At 37.2% G+C, this 23,334-nt stretch overlaps 1 protein-coding gene and 1 long non-coding RNA gene across 3 annotated transcripts in view; one reads left to right on the plus strand and one right to left on the minus strand.

The window, feature by feature from the left end:
* LOC119083057 (ALX homeobox protein 1) lies at positions 1-16,974 on the minus strand. Of its 2 annotated transcripts, none has more exons than XM_037192679.1 (4): positions 16,019-16,974; positions 1,889-2,024; positions 1,422-1,822; positions 1-1,357 (listed from the first exon to the last, which is right to left on the minus strand). In XM_037192679.1, the coding sequence occupies exons 1-4, from the start codon at positions 16,624-16,626 to the stop codon at positions 1,123-1,125; spliced, it is 1,380 nt and encodes a 459-aa protein (XP_037048574.1). In that variant the 5' UTR covers positions 16,627-16,974; the 3' UTR covers positions 1-1,122. The 2 variants fall into 2 exon arrangements, with proteins under 2 accessions (XP_037048574.1, XP_037048573.1); XM_037192678.1 differs by having other exon boundaries at positions 1-1,366.
* Positions 13,657-23,334, plus strand: part of LOC119083058 — a 14,520-nt gene continuing 4,842 nt past the window's right edge. Inside the window, exons 1-2 of the long non-coding RNA XR_005088792.1 lie at positions 13,657-13,668; positions 14,059-14,061. This is a non-coding gene — a long non-coding RNA (uncharacterized LOC119083058). The remainder of the gene's footprint in view (positions 13,669-14,058; positions 14,062-23,334) is intronic.

Consider the following 23,334-nt stretch of genomic DNA (forward strand, 5'->3'; position numbering starts at 1 on the left):
GCCTACAATTAGGCGAAAAAATATTCATTTTTTTATGATTTCTCTGAACCAAAATCGTTTTTTGAAAAAGTAAGACCATAAAGGCCCACTTGTTATGCCACTTAGAGAAACCTTTACAGATTGTGTAAACGTATGTAATCTGCGCAGGTTTCTCCAACTAGGTTAGGTTATAACTCACAAACCAATTTTTCCTTTAAAAGTAACACATTTTTGGGTGCTTTAATGGTTCGTTTTACTTTTAAAAAAAAAAGATTTTGGTTCAGAGAAATCATGAAAAAACGAATATTTGTCCGACTAAATCTAGGCTACGAATTTGTTAAGGGTCCATTGCTCTTAAGATCATTTTGAATTGATTCTGGGATTGAAAGTTAAGACTTTGTCACCATTTTTAGCTGATGTCCTTTTTACGTGTTTTAATGTGTAGGTGTAGGTGCTTTTAGCAGTACAAATCTTACCAACTGTCAAAAAAAGTTCCGACATCTTTGGCAACTCTTGAATCCCCAGGTCTTGCCGCATACCGGACTCAAAAAAGAATTAGTTCCACAACTTTCGATACCAGAATCAATACACGAAAAACCTAAAACCACCAGTCCCACAGAGTCACGTGACACCTGCGTCTGGAGCATCTTCCCCAGTTTGAATTGCGTTCAAGCCGAAGTTCAAGCTCCCTGGCTCCGTATTTCACTTCAAAAATGTATAAGGCACATATGGAATGCATAACGTTCACCGTTTACGACACAAATCCAAACTTAAACCTAATTCGTTATATCGAGAGTCTAGGATGTGTATGGTATATAATATATATAAAAAACAACTTTGTCTAAATTTCACTTAATTCAACATTTGGCAAGACTTTGGATTTTGTTATTGCTTTTTCCAGGCACAATAAAGCACAAAATTTACATTGTTTGTGACGATCTATCGTCCTAATTTTATCGGAGAAATGATGATGAAAACTGTCGCTGATCTCACCTGTATTCTCCGTGTCCTCAACACAACGTCTCTGACTTGTATATGCACAACTTCCCAATCGTTTGATTCTAGGTCGTCATTATTCTCATCTCTCAAATAAATTTCCGAATGATTTAGACTGTGCAGCCTTAACCGACGACAGTCTATGCTTTAATGCAAAAAAGGCGGCAGCACATAGCTCTGTGTGACCACATCTTCCGATTTGATAACCGTCATATTGTTGTCGCACTCATCCGGATGACAGCCACCAACGGATATATTCGACGAGTATTGTTGTTTGATGGTCTGGTCGTCCAAGTGGCAACTGTTGTATTTCGGTTCGTCTAACGCAGCCACCGTCGAATGCATGTACTTAGCCTCGTCCAAGTATTTCCCATTCGGAACTCTGTAAATACTAAGAGCGAATTAATGCGACCGAATGGCGCCCATTTTTTGTGTGCATTACTAACCCGTCCGTGCAATGATTGTCAAATTTGTCGTCGATCGTCGCATAGTGTTCGGCTTTGTCATCAATATCACCATTGCCAGCACCTCGCGGTGGACTGCCGTATTCGAAATGTTGACGCACCGGAAACAGTTGACTCTCATGCACATACGGACTGTATTGGCCCGAAAATGTCCCGTATGGGCTGGCTGTCGGTGACAGTAAATTGAAATGGGAACTTAACTCGTACGGCGGTTGATAACTCGTCCAACTGTCTACACTTCCCGGCGGGCTGACGGTTGAATTTTGTGAAAATGTGGCAAATGGTGGACCGAGTGCGGTGCCTAAATTGGCTGCTTGACTATTCGGGCCAACATAACCGTTTTTTCGTGGCGGCTCCCGTTTTCGCCATTTCGCCCGGCGATTCTGTTCGATAAAATGGAAATTGATCAATCGAACGATAAATTTTTCTTCACCGAAAATTTAACTGACCTGGAACCAAACTTGTACGCGTGCTTCACTTAGATTAAGCTTCAGTGCCAATTCTTCACGAGCAAAGACATCTGGATATGGGGCGCGTTCGAATGCCCGTTCAAGTTCTTCCAATTGGTATGCAGTAAATGTCGTCCTGAAAATTATTAAATTTATGAAATTGCAAAACGTCGAAAAAATTCATCCAGCAGCGAATACTGGCAACGTCGGTGTGTTTGGGTGTCTCTCTCACACCGAAACACACCGAGATGACAGCAGGTCGGACCCGAAAAAACCAGATCACGTCAGCATTGCAAAAGGGCACAAAACACCGGAAATATTTCAAAAATATTTCAATAAACGGTTTTCAGTGCAGAATAGAGAAATGTTAAGTTGGTACGCCTGTGGCGATATAGAATGTGTGTGAAGTACCTGCGAACTTGAACCTGCGAATTCTACATTATAGTCCAGTCGTTGTGACGATCATTTTACATGACTTTCTACTGATGAAAGTTTCGAGAATTCGCAGGTTTGAACCTGCGAAAAAAAAATTCGCAGGTTCAAACCTGCGAAAAAAAATTCACAAGCTCAAATTCGCAGCTTCAAACCTGCCAAAAAACCAACGCAGAACCAAAAGCGAAGTTGGAAGGTCTGGTTAAAAATTCGCAGGTTCCAAATGAAAATTGTGAGCTTTGGTTAAAAAATCGCAGGTTCAAAATGGAAATTGGGAGGTTTAGTCAAAAAATCGTAGTTTTAAACCTTCGGAAAAAATTCGTTCGTTCACACATTTGGATTAATTTGCAGGTTCAAACCAGCGAAAAAAAATTCGTTGGTTTAAACCTGCGGAAAAAAATACAAAGTCGCAGTTTTATACCTGCCAAAAGACCATCGCAGGACCAAAAGCGAAGTTGGAAGGTCTGGATTGAAACTTTTTTAAACATTGACAACCTTTTTGGTAGCCTCATTGTTATATATTTCTAGGTCCAGAGAGGACATGTTAAGCCGGCACAAAAATTTGATAAGTTATAAAATCTTTATTACTCAGAATGTTCTCTTTCAAAATCGTAATTTTGTGATCAACTTTGAGGCTTTTTGTTTCGATTTATAATATTTAAGAGCCAATTTGCCAAAACTTCGAACAACTTAAAAACAAGCCATCGGCGATTTTTTTAGAGTATACAGTAATTGAATCAGGGAACCCTCCTGAGTAATTTCAAAAAAAAACAAGCCGCCAGAACAGTCGGAGCGTTTGCTGCGACTGAGCCCCGTACGACCCGTAAACATATACGTACGTGACCCTGGTGTATCCGTAGCCCCAATTCGTCCGTGATCCTAATTTTTCCGAAGCCCTAATACGTCCACAACTATAATACAGCTATAACCCGATGAGCCCGTTACCATAATGCTTCCCACCTAGCCCAAGTGCGGCACGTGCAATTTTAATGAAAGTATTCATCTTCATCTTAAAAATTGCACATAGCGCAATGACGAAAGCCAGTGCGAAGTACCTCTCAAATAAAACAAAAATTTTCGAAGTAATTTTAGGAGCCCAAATTTGAAACTTTTTCTATCATGTCCATATGAGTGATATATGTAATGCCTGAAACACCCCACACACATAACCAATTACTTTTCTGTTAACAAAAACTCTCTCTGTACCATTTTCCCCAAGATACATCACTTTTACTAAAATCCAATATGCCCATTTTGTTAGGAGACCGGAAGTAGTTTTGACGATTTACATTCGTTAATACCTTTCAAACAAAAAAAAAATTTCATGAAATTCGGTCAAAATTTACTCGAGATATTGTCGAAATACATCACGTTCACTGTACTGCCGTGTAGCCGGATATGAGCTCACTCCAAGGGACGTAGCTTACGCTCCAGTTAACCAAATTTCATAAACTTTTTTTTTCCTTGATTGGTACCTTAAATACCTATCTAGTAAATCAAACATATTTGAAATCCGTTCCAATTTGGCCGACCTACAAACAAAAACTGCTTCCCGCCCTGTACCTGGTTCACATCATGGGGTCTAACTCACGAGTCGGTCATCCAATTTCCATAAACTTTTTTTTGTCGATTGTTATTGTAAATACCTTTCATTTGACGTATCACTTACAAGTGTAGCGTTTAAATTGCCGTAGATATCTTCGAAAAACCCTAAAACACCTATCAGGAGTGGTACGTGGTACACCCAAATATGCTTATTTTCATAAATCCTCGAAGTAATTATGTTTTCACGCCAGAAATCATGAAAAAATGGTCTGCACTAGGGTGACCAAAATAGATTTGTTGCATATCACCGACAATGCGTAACGCATTTATCTGAAATTATGGTGGTTGGCAGTGGTGTTGAGGACGCATATGTTGACCTTTTAAAAATTTCTCAATTTTTCTGTATTTGGTGCAGTAGCTATTTTGGGGGAAAAAATTTCTAACTTTTGGAGAGTGTTTAAAAAAAATTACAATGGTAGGACTTGTAAAAACTCTTCCGGTAAGTGGCTAACGTAGAAAATATGATTATAATATGCTATTAAACACTTGATACACTGCCGCACTGGCTATACTGGGAAGTCGGGAGATACCCGAGGAACGTGAACAGTGAGTGATAACATCATCAAAATCATGTTCGCTTAATTTCAATAAGAATGTCCTCATATGTAATACAACCCTGAAGCGAAGTAATAACATATGCCATCATCTTACTTCATTCAAAATGTCATGTTTTTAAATTTTTCGAGCTCGCGCTTACGAATTAATAGTAAATTACAGGAGAGACCATGTAAATGGTCAATTACAGTAAACGCAAAGTTTGTAATATTTTATTACAGTTTTTATGTCAAAGTTGACCTGTGATAAGAAAATATCTGTTCATCTCATCAAATCATCAACTTAACATTCCATCTCATCATCATCAGACTCCACTTTTTGGTTGACCATATAATGAAAGTATTCAAGCAATTTATCTACCGAAAACATGTTTTTCTTCGACGAAGACTTGATATTACCAAGGCTGTAAACTTTGGACCACAGGATACCGGAAAATTTTTAGGAAAAAAAATTGGAAACCGGTAAATCGAATGATAGCTAGAGACGTGCGGGCCGCCCGAGACACAACGATCCGACCCGACCCAACCCGACCCGACCGGGTTCGGGCTCGGGTCTCAAGAATTCATCGGGTCCGGGTTTCAAAGTCAACGATTCGGGCCGGGTTCGGTCGGGTCGGGTTTCAAGAATACACTTTACTCGGCCCGAGAAAAACAATTACGACTTTATCACCTACTTAAGATACACTCTGCTCCGCGAAGTAAATACATCTTCGATAATAACTTTGTGTCAATGCGAATTTTTTGAAAAAAGTAGCTTCGCCTTTTGGTGCCAAAATATATAAAGTTTCGATAGCCATTTCGTGAGAAAAGTCAATAGTCAATCAATTTGTGATTTCTTACCACATTTTTTGAACTTTTGAGTTTTCTCGGAGGGAACTCATCAACCCGAAAAATTCGAGTGGCTATCGAAACTTTATATATTTTGGCACCAAAAGATGTAGCTACTTTTCTAAAAAGTTCGAATTTATATAAAGTTATCATAAAAAATGTATTTTATTTCTCAGAGCTCTTAACTAACTTAGTCGTGATAAACTGATAAACTGAAAAAGAGAGCACAAAGGAACTAAAGCTTACATCATTTGAAAGGTGTTGGCCTGGAACTACTTTTTGTAGAGTATGAAAGCTTTTTACATGCTAACCCTGAATGCCCTTTTCGGTTACTGTAAAATGAAGTAACAATGTACACATTCACTAGTGTAATGAATCAAATGCTTAAAAGGTAATTTTTAAAGTAAATTTAACGAACGACTCTCCGATTTTAATGTATATTTTGGGTTTTCGCTTCAGGATAAAAATTGCGGATTGGGCCGGGTTCGGGCCTTAAAAAGTTATCGGGTTCGGGTTTGAAAACCAGCGATCGGGTCGGGTCCGGTCGGGTCGGGCTTTGAAAATACCTCGGCCTGCACATCTCTAGATAGCTAAACAAACCAGTGGGAAATTTATGTGCGGGAAGTTAATTTTATGTTTTTGGATACCGGGAAATTTCGAAAATTTCGACTCAAATACCGGGAAGCAAACATAATTTGCATACGCGTTGGACTTTACTCGAGAAGAATTTTTTGGTAATGGAATGGAACTTTACGGTAATGGAATGTATTTTCAAATCTCCCAATTAAACTTTTGAACATACAATTTTTTTCCGGAAGCCCAATTATTTTTGGCTGGTTCAAACCTGCGATTTTTTTTCGCAGGTTTGAACCTACGAATTTGGAACGCGCGGATTTTAACTAAACCACCCAATCTCAGGCCGAAACCTGCAAATTTTGTGTTTTTGTTTTTCGCAGGTTGAAACCTGCGAATTGGGAACATATGAATTTTTTACCAAAAATTCCAATTTCACTACGGTTTTTCGCAGTTTCAAACCTGGGAATTTTTTATTTCGCAGTTTCAAACCTGCGAATTTTTTGCAATTTCTAAAATCACTAAAAATTCATGTAAAATTATCGTCACAACGACCGGACTATAATGTAGAATTCGCAGGTTCAAGTTCGCAGGTACTTCACAGACATCGATATAGAAGGAACATGTGAATGACAGCTGGCTCCTATGAGAGAGAAAGTCAGATAATTTAAAAAAAAAGAAACAGTACTTTTCATGTTTCAAGCACTACTGTCAAGTGTCAACGCACACGTAAGTACGTTGCAAATTCAGATGAAACACACAACAACCGAATCAATGGCAGCTATTTGATCGTCCATCGATTCTTCAAAAATTCTGAAGCGCACTTTTACGGCATGAATTTCAAGATAGATCAGGTACGTAGAGCCAGAAGACTCTAGCAACAAGTCCAACGTTGCCTATTTCGAAAGATGATAAATGAAGCGACCAACATTTGTTTTAGTCAGAATATTTATTTCAAATTTTAAAATGCTTTGACATCAAGTGCTGCAAGTAGTAACAGCTCTCTATGTTTAAGTTTTGCCTCTTATGGTTTTCTGACGCCTATCAATCAATCAAAGAAAAGATGGATTGAAGGTTGCAGCCATTACTGACACCCCTCGTATGCTTCATTGTTCGTCTAGTTCGCTAAAAGCGAATTAACAAACAATAAAAAAGATTTGAAAAAAAAAGTGATAAGAGCGTAAAATACAAAAAGGAACTCGGGATAGCTAGATATTAGGTTTACGGAAGCGATCACGAACAAGGCATGGAAAGGGTTACTGTCACAGAAGTTGACTGGTATTTTCCATTTGTTGTACAGGGCCCGTCCATAGAGGACGTTCGCGATTTTTCTGGAATTTGAGACCCCCTCCCCCTTTTGTCCGCACTTTTCCACTATGGCGGTCACACTTTGACGAAGATCGCTTATTAATAAAAATACCATAAAACGAGTGCGTAAGCTTTCGGTCTAACTTCCGACCCCTTGCACGTTTTCATACGCTTTTCGACAACACCCCCTTCACCCAGGTGCGTACGTAATTTGTGGCCATCTAAATGGCAGTCAACATATTTTCACTAAAATACGATTGTGATGCGCGGATTTATTTCAATAACTCAATATAACTTGCTTATTACAATACGACGACAATGAAAATTATGTCAATTCAATTCGTAAATTGTGTGTACACTGTACACCCATTTTGTATTTCGTGTTCGTCTTCTCACTCGGAGAACAACAGCTGAATTCAATTTGATTATTTCCTACGTTTCATTAAAAAAAAAGAAAAGAAATGAAGAAGAAGCAAGAAATCGTACTCCTCATCATCAAATAATCGTTTCGTATCTAAATTGAAATGAATAACAGATTTTGTTAGACTGTACCTCTAATAAAGGCATAGATTCAGAACGCGCGAAGAAGAAAAAAATTGAACAGAAAAGAAAACCAAGCAAAAAATCATTTATTGTAAACGTATGAATGTGCTGAGACTTGTTGAGTATAATGTCGGGGGCACATATTGGGAATATATATACAAGCGAACTACGTGGATGTGTATATTATATACAAATACCTTTTGTTTCATTGTTTCCACCGAAATGAAGAAAAGAAAATCTCATCTAAATTCATGAAAGATGTCTATAAGTTACACGGAATTTCCTTCATTTCTTTTCTCTCGTTTGCATTAGAATTTTGGAAATGCTCGTTATTGATTGGATTATATTGTATTGGCCGATGATATAACACAATAATCAAATTATTTACATTATCTTATGCTCACGATGAATATTAAATACCTATCAATGAACTGGCTATATGAGGTCTTAGTCTTTGCATGTGGTTTTGTCTAAGGTATTTTTCTTTCCTTTTCATGAGTGGATATGATACAATAAATAGAATGAATCGATGGTTAAAGGGCCATTCTATTTATAAAAACTGTAGGGGATTCTTTTGAATTTCGACTGATTTCGGCGCTATTTTTCATGGGACTTCAGCTTTCCACACCCGTGTTCTCGAACCCTTACGGAAATGAAATCCGGAATACGAAACCCCATTTTTCGACTTTTTTCTGCTTACCACCAGCCAGGTATGGAAGATCAAAAATATCTGAGACTGGTTTTGGGGCCTCGGCACCAAGATCTAAATAGGCATATTTAAAGTCCCGGAAAAAATAGCGACGATTTCAGTCAGTCGAAATTCAAAAGAATCCCTCTGTCTGAAATTCAGGACGAAACAGTTCTACTGGGTTTAACCATCACCATTTTTCGATATGGCTGTTGTCTGTTCTGCGAACTTTAAATCGTCCTTTGTTTACCAAGGGGAGAAAATGGGAAATTCCAACCAGAGCAAAAGTTTTCCAAGGCTGTATACTTGGGGAGGTCACGCAGATACAGATACGCGGGTTACACACCACAGTTGATGATAAAATGGCCGATTTCATACAAAACTTCACCTACTCGATGATTCTCGTCGTCTTGATGATGTGGTGAATTTTTTGTATATGTAAAGTCATCAGAAGTGGTGTGTTCCCGCGTATCTAATAAAATGGTGGTCTGCGTGACCTCCCCAAAGTATACAGCCTTGAAGTTTTCGGCCTCGAGTTAGATTACGGCATCAATTCTCTTCCCTCTATGTCAACTAAATCGATAGATTACGATTCACTATTTCACTGCAACAAAGTCAATGTCAACAGAAAAATAATTATTTTTTCACTCGATGGATTTAGTCAAATAAACTCAGTGTAGCCAAAGTATGTAAACACTGAAGGTACCGCAGATCCGCAAAAACACGCGGATCCCTACTTTCGGGTGAATATAATTTTCATAACGTTGGACACAAGTAAAATCGAGAAAAAGTCACTTTGTTAGGTTGCATCTAATGCGGCTCAATACTCCAAAGTTCTGAAAGAACAGGTTAAGACAACCACGAAGGCGGGTGACACCAAATTTTATAAACAGATAGTGTGAGAAATCAACTTGAAAAAAATATTTTTCTCTAAAATTCAGAATTTTGTTTTGCTAAGTCTTATTTTACATATAAACTTCACAGCCGTTGGCGCAATTGTGTGTCACCGCCCTCGTGATCAACTCAGCGTTGTCTTAACCTGTTCTTTCAGAACCTTGCAATACTCAACATAGAAAATTTTATACTGAGCAACGCAGTTCTGACAACATTATTACGTCAAACATCAGAGATGCAACATAATAATCACCCGAAAGTCGGGATCCGTATTTCTTGCTATTCCCTGATGATCTGCGATACCTTCAATGTTTATATACTTTGAGTGTAGCAGCACTCTGGAACAGGAACAGTAATTAGTTTTTAAATCGGAACAATATCGGCTTGACGATAAGAGTCTTAAAAAAGGATATGATGAAACTAGCAAACGTTGTTTCATGAGCGCGTTGTGTTTTACTTTATTTTTTCGACTCTAGGCCATGAGAAAATTGTGTGCAGCACTTTCATTCCCGTGTGGAGAAAATAGGTCTTTTCTCATTCGAACTGTCACTTTGTTTATGTTTTCGAAAATGGTATGGCGAACAGATGTTTTTGTTTGGTGGTGAGAAATGGCAAAATAGAACATCCCAACAAAAATCTCTTCGAGAAAAGTGTGACGCAGTCTTTGAAGTACAATTTCTAAAATAAATGATATCGCTAGAGTTGACGCTTTCAGCTTCGTTACGCAAAAATTAAATTTTACACCCAATTTTAGTTCAAACAAGCTGGCTTAGTTTTTCTCATCATCTGCCAAATAATTTTTACCAAAAAAAAATTTGACTGGAAACAACCAAAATTTTACCAAAAAAATCTGCGTCGCATGTGGCAGATAAATTTTCTTGCTGGTCTGTTCCTGAACATTTGCCACTTTGTGACGCAGATTTTTTTGGTAAAATTTTGGTTGTTTCCAGTCAATTTTTTTTGGTAAAAATTATTTGGCAGATGATGAGAAAAACTAAGCCAGCTTGTTTGAACTAAAATTGGGTGTAAAATTTAATTTTTGCGTAACGAAGCTGAAAGCGTCAACTCTAGCGATATCATTTATTTTAGAAATTGTACTTCAAGGACTGCGTCACACTTTTCTCGAAGAGATTTTTGTTGGGATATCAGTCGGTTTAGAAGTTTTAGAACACTGCTTTTTATAACAGTTTATAACAGAAATTCGTAAATTTGGCGAAATTTGAAAATTTGACGAAAATCGAAAATTTGACGAAAATCGAAAATTGGACGAAATTTGAAAATTTGACGAAAATCGAAAATTGTGTGAAAATCGAAAATTTGACGAAAATCGAAAATTGGACGAAATTTGAAAATTTGACGAAAATCGAAAATTGGGCGAAATTCGAAAATTTGACGAAGAAAGTAATTCTCTCCACCATTCAAGAAATATCTCCACGGCCCCAATTGACCCACCCATTCCTAACTTTCGACATTTTTCACAAATGCCCCTCTGTTCTACTCGTAAAACTCTGAGACTTTGCCGAAGAAAGTAACTCTCTATCTGCCACCATTCACAAAATAACTCTAAAACCCTAATTTCTAACTTTCGACATTTTTCAAATATGCCCCTATGTTCTACTCGTAAAACTCTGAGACTTTGCCGAAGAAAGTAACTCTCTATCTCTCATAATCCCAAAAATATTAGTCCTTTCATCCTACGCTCGAGTAGCTCAAAATTTGGTCACTCTAATCACTCTAGCTCAAACGAATCTGCCCCGATATTTTAAATTATTTTTTTGTTCGAATCGTGTTACGAATACCTTTCATTTGATGGGTCGCGCGCCTCTGTAGGTTTCAATACAGCTAAGCTACAGCCGAAAACGCGTTCCCGACCCTCGAAAACCACACTCAGAAACCACTTCGAGGCCAATAAAACAAAATTCTGGTTTTTCCTGGTGTAATGGCGTATCACATTTTCATTTTTATGCCCACCCTGAGACTCCTGCAAAATTTCATGGAGATTGGCTGACTGGTTTCCGAGATCGACCGTCGATAGATAGATAGATAGATAGATAGATAGATAAATAGATAGAAACATACAGAGTAAGTTGAAAGATTTTGATTGTTTGGGAAAATTCAATTTGGTGTATTTTCTATGAAAAGTGACCAATTTCAAAACGATGTATCTCCGGCAATTTTAAACCTACATAGTCGAGTGATAGCTCGTTTTGCTCGTATTTGAAGCGAGAATATGATAGAATATGTTTTGTGGTGATATAAACCAAAGGGTAGAAACTGAAATATTCGGCTATATATAGTTGCCGCGTCTCAAAAAAATTTGTTCGTTCTTTTTTTGGAAGTTAGACTGCGTCAAATCCTCCGCTAGCGCTCCGGACATGATGCACGCATGAAAAACGTTGTGATTACTTCTGGGAGAAATAGGAAACTCCAACTCTTCTGTTTCACAAAGAGTCATTTTCTTTTTACAGACACTGAAGCTGATACAATCAGCGGTTGAACCTTTCTTGTTATCTTGTAGGATTGGTTTAGTCTAGCCCTACAAATGAAAAGAATGGAATCGACCGCTTGCCACCGAAGATATAAGAATAGAGGAAAAATACCACCTGGAACTACTAGGTTTACAAACACTGTTTGTCAAACAGCTCTACCACTAAAACGACACTAATGGTGGTGAATTTTACCTCATCGTATTTCTTATTAAGATTGGCTCACCTAGTATGTGTGTTATACATATTAGGTGGAAGCAGAGTTTATCAAATATAAGTCTGTTTCAAAAACTAATTACTTTACCGGAGTCCTGAGATCATGCGCTACATGCAGGCTAGGTGTTTTATCAAAATCCGTCGATTGAAAATTTAATTATTTTCTGTCCTCTACTGAATTTGCCTTTATCGTTGACATTTGCCATTACCCTACGGACTTAGCGTTAGTGTGTGGTATTTAGCGTAAAAAAATCTGATGTATGTACCCTGAGGTCACTGAGGTACATAGCGCACTAAATAAGTACGTTACAGCACTTTAAGAACAGGCACGAGATCAGAATCAATGCACTCCAATAACAGGCACAAGAACAGATTTTGTTAACGGTCGTTAATTGGCCTCTTATTTTGTATGGAACGTCCGTAACGCAGTGGCCTATACCAACATAAAAAAATGGAATTTATATGAGAATTTTAGACTACTGCGTCGTAGAGGCTTCTTATTTAAATTTTGTTACCTGTTCTTGGAGTGCGTTGACAGAATTAAATAAAAGGCCTCCACGACGCAGTAGTCTAAAATTCTCATATAAATTCCATTTTTTATGTTGGTATAGGCCACTGCATTACGGACTGTTCTTGTACCTGTGATTGGAGTGCGTGCCAACGTTTTCGGAAATTTCGATTAATTTTCTTAGTTTTCAAAAATCACAACATTTCCACTTTTATTGAACAAATTGCTCCCTTTGTGGGGAAATCGTATAATCCGACAAAAACGAATCGGAAAGACGTTGAAAAACGTTCACATTTATTACTTTAAAATAAAGGAAGGAAAACCGTAATAAACCGTCACAACTTTCGTCATTTTTTCTGTGATTATATTTATTGAAAGAAATACTTCGGATTCACTTTGTTCGTTTTACTCAGTTAGAAGGCAACGGATGTACCGGGAGAAGGACATTTTTATCAACGAGTCAAAATTTGTATTCACTTTAAAATCAGTTGTTTTTGGTGAACAACCTCTGAGGTACAGGCTTTTTTCCATTGTTGAGTGGGCATGGAAATAATGTTTTCTTTCCGATGGCCGAATCAGAATTTCCCACATTATTTCCATGCCCGGAGGAAAATGCATAATTTTTCGCCTGCTAAATTCGTGACTGTCACGCAAGAAGTACAGTATTGGTCTCACTTCCAACCCAATTGGGACAGCTGCTTTGTGGAAGTAGACCGAAATTACTTTTCAAATTTTTCGCAAAAGTTTATTAAAAGAACGGAAAAAAATGGCAAAAACTTTAATTATCAAAATAATTGTTCTCGTTATAATGCAACCCTCATTAGTATCTATGACGGAAAATTTTGCCAAAGTTTTTTTTTCGTTGTTTGTTTGTTTTAATTTCCACATTTGTAATACCTCCCTTCCTCTATTTTGTGTATATTTCGTTTTGATTGTTGTGTATTATTAAATTCATGCTGTCGACACAAAACCGATTATTTTCTGTGAATGAAAATTCATGGCACACAGAATAATGCATATTATGCCATGCACTCTCTCTTTCTCTCTCAGTAACGTTCAGGGCACAAGCCGAAAAAAGAGTCTGTTAAAAAGAAAGCTTGTTAAGTTTGTCGAAAAAAATGACGTTTCACGTCAAACACACTGTTGTAATCAAAACAAAGCTAAACAAAAACAAACAAAAACATTTTGGTAATCAAAGCTTTAAGTTCTGTAGCCAGATAACGGTCTGACTGTTCAGTTCCAGTAATTCGTTCACATTCCCGGGGTATTTGCACAAGGCACCTACTGATGGAATGTCCCTTGTACAAATACCCCGGACTACAAATTTAATTTAATGGTACATTTCGTACCACGGACGAAAAGTCTTTTTTTAGCGTATTCAATTCCAAACCCTCATGCCTCATACCCTGTGTAGCTACGGCCCTGGTAACGTTGTAATATTATCAGAATAATTTGCAAATCGGATTATTATATACCAGAGAATGCGTAAAATTGAGATCTACTTTTGCATAATGAAGTTTGGTTTCGGATTTTAGTTGGTTGTCAGTGCATTTCGCTTTAATAGTTCGAACAATGAGACAGATATTTCGATATGCAAAAAAAATCGAAAAGATTCTTTTGTTACAAATGTTGGTCGACAATTCTACAGCGAAATCAGAGAGTGTCCAAAATTTCAAAGCATACTTTAGGGTAGATAGGTGTGTGTCAGAGGCTTGTGATACCCTAAAAATCGTATTTCTCTCAAAATTTTCACTAATTGATCAGTTGGTTCCGTACTTTGTAGATCGTCTATGAATTGGAGCACGTACAGAAATCTATTTTTTCACAACGCAGTTGAACAAATAACTATTTCGTCGCCCAGTGAACCTACAGGGTTAATGAAACTAAAAGTTTATTTGACAACTCAAGTCGTAAGTAAGTCAGAATTTGAATTTTAAGTGAACAAATGAATAAAAAATTAATCGGGAAGTAAATTTAAATGCTTTGAGAATGGAGCGATTTAATGCTGAGCGCGTACATATAAAAGAATTCTAGATCATTCACTCACTTTAACTTTTGTCGCTTCCTTAACATGTCAAAATTAACTGTAAGGCTATATTCTCGTCATACTGATATTGATCGAGAAGAATTAACTAACTATTTATCAGAAAGTTGTACTAACTCAGCGCGTTCACTGGGCGACGGAAAAATAAATTTTCTGTCTGTGCTCCAAAATGGGTCGTGAAAAATATAACCTCACACTTTGACACTCTTAACCGTGCAAGTTAACTTCAGTTAATGAAAAAAAAATTCTTGTGCGCGCTCTTGGAGCTTGTACAGAAAATCTATTTATTTGTCGCTTAGTGAGTTAATAAAACTAAATTGTGACAACTCCCATGGCGATGTGAACAAAATTTATTTCATTTCACTATTTCAACACGATTTATCGATCCAAACCCAAACTAATTGACAACTCTAATGTCAGTTTAAACTGACAAGTTAATTCTTCCCGAACAAAATCGGTTGTGAAGAATGTAGCCTCACTCAAATTTAACTTTGACAGTATTAACTTAACGGCAAATGTTAACGTCAGTGAATGACATATATTTTCAATGGGTCCTTAGTACAGTCAACTTCGACAGGATTTACTGAGCGGCAAAAGTTAACGTCAGTGTATAAAATAGAAACTAACTTTCTCCTGGATAAAAAGCTGTTTTGAAAAAATATTCTGATCAATAGTAGCGAAAAAGCAGCGAAAAAAGGTGAAAATCGATTCAGAGGTTCCGGATGTACGTAGAGTGACAGAAACAAACTTCCTGATCAAAAGCACAAGTTTTCACACATTTCGTCAGAATTGATTTTGTTCATCTTTAACTGCTGATTTACATAGCAATGGAAAGTTTACGAAAATAGCTCCTTTGAATTGTTAATTAGCATACTAGAGCTATGCGGTTTTTAGGTTCAGTTTGGATTTTTTTGTTAAATAAAGAAATGAAATGAAATGAAAAACTTCTCTTGTTTTCATCTCCTTTCGCATTGTCTTAAATGTCAAACGTGCATTTGCTGCTAAATGTTCTCAATTCAATTGAATCAATCAATGAAACTTGGCAGTAAATGCAAGTTTGACATTTTAAAGTTCAAAACACACGAAGGAATCGAAAACGTGTTTCGACCAAAATTTTCTTTGTTCTTTAATGCTTAACGAAACTAAAACACAGAGAATTTTGATCGAAACACGTTTTCGATGTCTCGTGTTTAAGACAATGTGAAAAGAGCTGAAGACAAAGGAAATGTTTGCATTGCTATGTAAATCAAGGGTAAACTTGGCACGTTTTGGCATGACTTAAAAAATCATTTGACGAAAGAATTTAATAAAAATGAAAAATTTCCCCGCAAAAAAACACAAAATTTTCCACTTCATAGGAACCGTTCAAAAAATTGCCGAACCGTTCAGAAAATTGCCGAATTTGATGTTGCCTATTCTATTCCACTAGAAAAACCCAGCATAAAACTCACCTCGTTTTCTTCTTCTTTGCGCCATTTGGATCGCCTTTCTTTTTGTCATTTTTCTTAGCGGTCCCCGTACTGGTTGCATCGGTGCTAATCGACCCAGATGTGGTTGTTGTTGGCGTCACAGCTTCGTCCGACTTTTTCTTGCCATTCATTGCATTCACCGAGTCCATGGTCTGCGACGGCTGTTGAAACATCGTAATACTATGCTCATAATCAATTTTACTCGGAGACGATGAATAGTCCATTTTGCCGTTCGAATTGTAATCCATCGGTTTGCCGTATTCCATTTTCGGCGACGACGAATAATGGTCTAATTTACCGTTCACATAATCGTATTTATTCGTCGGCGAATAGGAGCCGATTTTATTGCCGTAATCGATTTTACTGTTGGAATAATCCATATTTTTGTAGTGGTCGATCTTCGGCGATCCGGGTAATAGGTTATGAACTTCGGGCAGTCGCTGATTGCATAGATCGGATGTGGACGATTGAGACATTCCGAGCATAACTTGTATGCTGTGACCGCTCTGGGTTAATGGCTTGGGGCCCAGTGGACTGAGTGGTCCCGAAAAATCACCGAATATTTGATCGTCAAATGGTGGCGGTTCCATAATCAACTCTACGCGTTCATTCACTTTCGGAAATTTTTTTGAACGAAAAGCAACAATAACAACAACAAAAAAACAACAATCAACGAATCACTTCTACTCCATCCAATTAGTAACAATTGATTAATTGAATCATTCTCAGTTTTTCACTTAAATCATTGCTAATCTTTTTTAATTATTATTTCAAATCAATTGCACCCAACACAATTATCCACGAGATAAAAATAATTTTTTTTTATTATTAATTCAGTAACCACCATTCACCACACACAACATATTAAAAGTGCTATAATTTGAGCAACAGGAGTGAAAAGTTACAGGAAAAAAATCTTATATTTTTCAGGACAATAACACGCGTAACAAGTAACGCCACTTTCGAAAATGACCCGTAAATTCAAAATTCTATTCATTTTATAGTCAATTAAGTCGCTTTGTCTAACTCCTCCCTAACAACCAATCAGACGACGGATTAAAGGGTACTTATGAGAACTTTTGACATTGTTAATGGCTATACGTCAGTAGCGTCACGCTGGTCTCTTTTGTCAGTGTGATGAGAGAGGCGGAGTCATACTTTTGGTTTTGTGTGTGAAGTGCAGCACAATGGACTTATTTCTTTATTTTTGTTGTTGTCGTATTCGAGTTGTTTTCCATTCATTCATTCATTCACTCATCCATTTATTCCTACTTTACATCGCTCTCTATCGTTTCATGATCACCACTATTATAATCTCTATAGTAGGTATAGGACTATAGGACGTATTATATTCTCAGTCGAACAAACAAACAGAACCGTACGAACAATATTTTTTTGATATTTAATGTGCGTTACATTCATGAGAAACCATAAGTTCATATAGGGGTCACGTGTATGGACTATTTCATTTCAATACTTTTTTTTATCTCTCTGTTTTTAAATGACTCTTCTTAACCATTTTATTTTTCGTGTGGGCATGCGATCACAAACAGAGGAGAATTTTTTTTAGCAACGACAGAAGGTACTACGTTGGATGCATAATGTTTTTCTTGAAATTGTCTACTTTTAATTGATGATAACATTTGAGTCATTTCCGCATAAAATACCAGCATGGCTTTCTGATTTTAAATTCATTTTTTTTTGTGGGGTCTTCTGCACATAATCACCGGGGAAAATTTGAAGGGTAAATATGAATGGTTTTTGGATTGCACGCAGATCACTTTTCCAATCGCATTTAGAAGAAAAGTTGTCGAGTTTGTTGAGGAGAACAAAGTTTTTTTCCTCTTCAAGCAGGCAGAGGATTAATACAGTGAGAAATAGCGTCAGACATGATACAAAAAATTGGAATCTCAGCGATCAGAATGCCACAAAATAATTTCTCCAGCTATTTACCGCTCCCAGGTAGAGGTAAAGTTCCATGGTCTAATGGTCTATTATCTTCCCAGGGCGATAACTCAAGGAGTTATAGTGCTTCTGACTCAGAAGTTCTGAGGGTTTTGTTGGGTTCCCTTCTGTAAATTTTGGATTATTGAAGTGTATGTTTTGATTCCTAGAATTCTGTGTTGATGTGCGTTCAAATTTCCACTACCAAAAATGTTAAATTTTTTTTTTGGCCCGGCGGAGCATATTTACAGCAACTTTTTGATTTATCCCCCTTAACTCCCATAACCCTTAACCTTTAGATAATCTTTGAATCCATACGAGTTCAACGAGCTATCTCACGTTACTGCAGCTTCAAAATTGGCCGAGATATTGAACTTTGAAATATTGATCTTCTTCTTCTTCTTTTTCAGCCTGTTTCTATCCACTGCTGGATGTAGGCCTCTCCAACTTCTTTCCATTTCGTACGATCCATTGCCATTTGCTGCCAGTTTGTACCTGCAATATTCTTAATTCCGTTTGTCCATCTCTCTGGTGGTCTACCTATAGCTCGTCTTTTATATGGTCGCCAGTTCATGATCTTTTTGGTCCAACGTTCGTCTGTCCTTCTTGCAATATGTCCCGCCCAGCTCCATTTCAGAGATGCTATTCTTTCCATGACATCAACGACCCTGGCTTGTTGTCGAATCCATTGATTCGTCATTCTGTCTCTGAGTGTTATTCCAAGCATACTCCGTTCCATGGCTCTTTGTGTCACTCTCAATTTATCTTCGGATGCTTTCGTTAAAGTTAACGTTAGGCTCCATAAGTGAGCACTGGAAGGACACAAGTGTCGAAAACTTTGCGTTTCAGACTATTATTCATTTTGCTTTTGAAAATTAGTCTGAGCTTTCGATTCAACAGCGTGTTTTGTATGTGTGTGTGTGTGTCAGAAGTAATTTTTTTCTAATCAGAATTTTTAGTCATTTTATGGAATAATTTTGGTTGTCATAATTGTTTCGAAATAGTGAAAAACAACCAAATGGTTGGTAACTTAATTGTTTTGAGGGAAAGAAAAACCAACAAAATTTGTTCAAGTCTTTTTTGGAAAACCGAAAAATTAAAAATTGAAAGAAAAACGACCGAAAATTTGACACCATTTTTCTGGGATCCCAAATCGAAATCTTGAACACCGAGTGTTTTCAGTTTTTTGCAAAAAACGGTAGCACATTTCTTTTTTAAAAATTTTGGTTTAAGAGTATGTTGATAAGCAAATTTAATACGAGCCGTCAGAACAGTCGGAGCGTTTGCTGCGACTGAGCCCCGTACAAACCCGTACATCTATTGCGTACGTGACCCTAGTTCGTTCGTCGCCCTACTCTTACCGTAAGCCTACTGCGCCCGTAAACGTCGGTAAAGTTAAATTCTTATAAAATGTGTACGTCTTAAAAATTGCGCATACCGCAATTACGAAGCCCCGTACGACGTTCCTTTCAAATGTAACACAAATTTCGAATTGACCTAAAATTAAGTAAGTATCATTTTCACCGATTTATATTGATTTTACAAAAATCCAAAATGGCGGCCGACGGCTATTTTGTTAGGAGGTGGAAAGTAGTACGGCTGCTTTACATTCGTTAGTACCTTTCAAACAAGAAAAAAATTTGAAATTCGGTCAAAGTTTACTCGAGATATTAACAAAAAAACACGACCTTCACTGTACGGCCGAGTAGCCACATATAAGCTCACTCCAAGAGCTTACTTATAAACTTTTACCAATACCTATCTAATAAAGCAAAATCCATCTAAATACGTTCAAATTTGGCCAACCTACAAGCAAAAACGGCTTGCCGCCCTGTACCTAGTTCACACCAAGGGGTCTAACTCTCGAGTCGGTCATCCAATTTTCATAAACTTTTTGTCGATCGGTATTGTAAATACCTTTCATTTGACGTATCACTTACAAGTGTAGTGATTAAATGTCTGGAGATATCGTCGAAAAACAGTTAGGCACTTATTGGGCCCCAGCTCCGGAAGGGTCGACCCAAAATCGGATTTGATTTACTCAAGATATCGACGTGACAGACGGACGGACAGACGGACAGACGGACGGACGGACGGACAAAATTTTTATTGCGGATTCGTTATCTATGAACATAGGCAAACACTTTGCCCTCACCGTCTGCTTCGAATTCCATCAATTACACACGGCATCGTAATCCTATAAGCCCCTTCGTACTTCGTACGGGGCTAAAAATCACAATCAAAATGAAGCGGTAAACAAGTCGCGAAAAAAAAAAGTTTGAAAAGAAATATCAAAAGAATTTCCAACGAAGCCAAAGATTATGATTTTTAAAAGCCGCGTTCTCAGAAAAAGCTAGGAACCGACTAGGAACTGTCATCTTATGTATTCTTAGTGCCCGACGGTTTTCACGAATTTTAGTCACTTTTACTTCTACTTCACTAACTGTTCTTCATTTTTAACGAATACTATTTACTTCGACTCGCAAAACTCTCATGAGACTTTACAGAAAAAGCCAACATTTCTGTTGCACATTTTTAGCACATTTTTGGCTCACTACGAGGAAGTGGTGTATTTTCCAGTAAATCGATCAAATCAACAAAAAGAACTACCAAAACACCTCGTTGGCTGGAGCTAGCCTCCATTTCCTTCAAAAAGTCAAGAAAAGATATGTACGAGACTTAGTCGCACTTACTTTAAGATTTGTTCCTTTCACATGAATATGAGTCCCATACAATTGCTCAATATGGGGCACACAGCTATATTTTTTACTTCTAAAATATGGGGCCTGTACCCTCACAATAAAGCATACAGCTATATTATGCGTAATGTACCGATAATATGTGTTTCTAGTCCATATTATGGGTATACAGCTTATATTATAGGCACATTAACCATATCAAGCAAATATGGGCTCAGTTGCCATAATATTATGGATCTCTTACCTATATTATAAGGCATACAGTTCCAATATCCGGCACACAGCAATTGTCGATAAAACTTTTTTTTTTCAGTGTAAATGTGACGCAAGTCCTTTATCTTACTTACAAAATAACTGGTACTGCTGAGGGTGACGCATTGTGCGCCGTACGCAAAAGTTTTATAAACGAAAAATTGACCCAAAAAATTTGTGAAAGAAATTACAAAAATAAATTTGCGTCACAAGTGGCAGATGTTGAGGAAACTATTGTTAGGAATATGGTTAAAAAATGGACTGAAAGAATTTAAACGGAAGAAAACCGAATCATCTGCCACATGTGACGCAAATTTCTTTTTGTAAACTTTTCTTTCACAAATTTTTTGGGTCAATTTTTTTTTTGACTGATACAAGTTACAGCGCCTTCTGCTAGTGTGAATGCATCTGATTCACTTTGAATTCGCAATTCGAATCATTCTTTGTCTTTAACCCTATTTGGGTAAACTTAAGTTAGTATGTTTACGTGGCACGTTCGAATCCATACATCTAACGGATTACTCTATTTCCTACAGCACAACAAACAAGTCCCATTTTCAAGCATACAATCCTGGCTTAAAGTGTTCGAGTAAACAAATCAATTTTTGTTCGATGATATCGACCATTTTCCGTGTGTGCTTATGGCCCAAGTCTGTTGAAATCGAATATTGCACATTACATTTTGAATGGATACATGGAATGTTGCACCTGTGTTCGCACAGATTGTTGCCGATAAGGACGATAAAAATAAATTGAGCGAGTCCTGGTGCAGTAGCGAGAGAACAATAACAATGTACTTATGTATAGCAGTGTTGCTTCGACGATAATGCAGTATGAAGTTAATAATTTTAGCTATTATTGGTATGAGCACTTTAGCAGTCCATCAACGAAAACTTTTTTATTTGCGAGAAGCTTTTAGACACTCCACTTGATATGCTTCCCAATCTTCTCGGGCCACTAAAAAGTTGGAAAAGAACCTGAATTGGGAACACTGATTTTGAGGTAGTTGCCTATACAAACAACCTTTAGTGTTCTTAAGCCCAATTTAGAGTCGTCCGATTAGTTCATCCGTGTACTTGACAGATGTGTTCAAACAATAGAATGTAGGCGGAGTTTACGTAAACGGAAGAACTTTTGTTGTAAACGGATGAATTTTTCTTCTAAACGGATGAATTTTTTTTAGACTGAAAGCACCTTTAATATTAGTGTTATGTTTCCAGTAAAAAAGTTTTCGCAGCGATTTGCATCAAACAAGAAAAGCACCCCATTAAGTCCTCACTGTCACACTATGTCAGATAGTTTAATAAGAAGCCTTCTCGGTGCAGTAGTCCAAAGTTCTCATATTTCAGTTTTTCGTCCACAGAGGACAACTTAACCTCAACTTTCCGATTGACGATAATTTTAACGAAAAATTTACAAAGAATGTTGACGTTTAGGTTATGTTCATCTCTGTGGATGAAATCGTCGTCGTTCGTGTTCGGGTTTAAAGTTATTTGGAACGAACCTATATATTAATGCGATTGTGTTATGGACATTCCATACAAAATAAGGGGCTATTAAGAGAGAGGTTTACACTCTTTTAATTTATTTCAAAGCAATTTTTCAGCCGTCCTTACAAACATCCCGTCTCGTTTTTGTACTGTACGCCTTTTAGTCAAGATTAAAGAACAGGTTACGACTCATCTCAGTTGATCACGAAAGAAGTGTGACGACTGAATTAACCTTAAAAGAGAACGTTTTATGTCCTAAACATTATTAACAAAGAATATCCAATGAACCGTGTTAACATTTGGGTGTGAGTCGCCTTTATTGGCGCCTTAACCTGTTCTTTAAAAATCTTGATCTTAACAATTACAATGCGGTAAAGCGGTGGGACTTGATTGATTTCGCGTGGTATCACGTGATAGAAACCACTCGTAACATCATTATTGCTACAACTTCTTTCTTCTTCCAATTCAACTAACTTCTTCTTTCCTATGCGCACCCAAAGAAATACTAAAAAATTCCATCCCATAATTTCTTTCTCGTATTTCTATTCTTTTTTCTCCGAAAAACATACCGTTCTACAGGTGGTTATAACTACTGTAAATAAATAGAATGGAACCGAAACAAATAACAGTCAATAGCACACATTACACTCAATTAGTCGTTAAGTTCACGCAAAAGGTTTTATGGAAAATCAATAAATGTTCCACATAATGTTTTGCACACAGGTAAGGAGAAGGGGGGATTGTAACCAAATATTGATACGATTGTATGAGTACAGCAACATTCATATAAGGGTATAATGTTTGAAGTAGAGACCCTACTTCCTGAAAACCAATAATAATTTTCGAATTAATCACATTTTATTGATAACGATAGTGTGTGTTGTTGCACATTATATACGCGGTTCCACACTGT

Source organism: Bradysia coprophila, unplaced genomic scaffold, assembly GCF_014529535.1.
Source record: "Bradysia coprophila strain Holo2 unplaced genomic scaffold, BU_Bcop_v1 contig_538, whole genome shotgun sequence".
NCBI lineage: Eukaryota > Metazoa > Arthropoda > Insecta > Diptera > Sciaridae > Bradysia > Bradysia coprophila.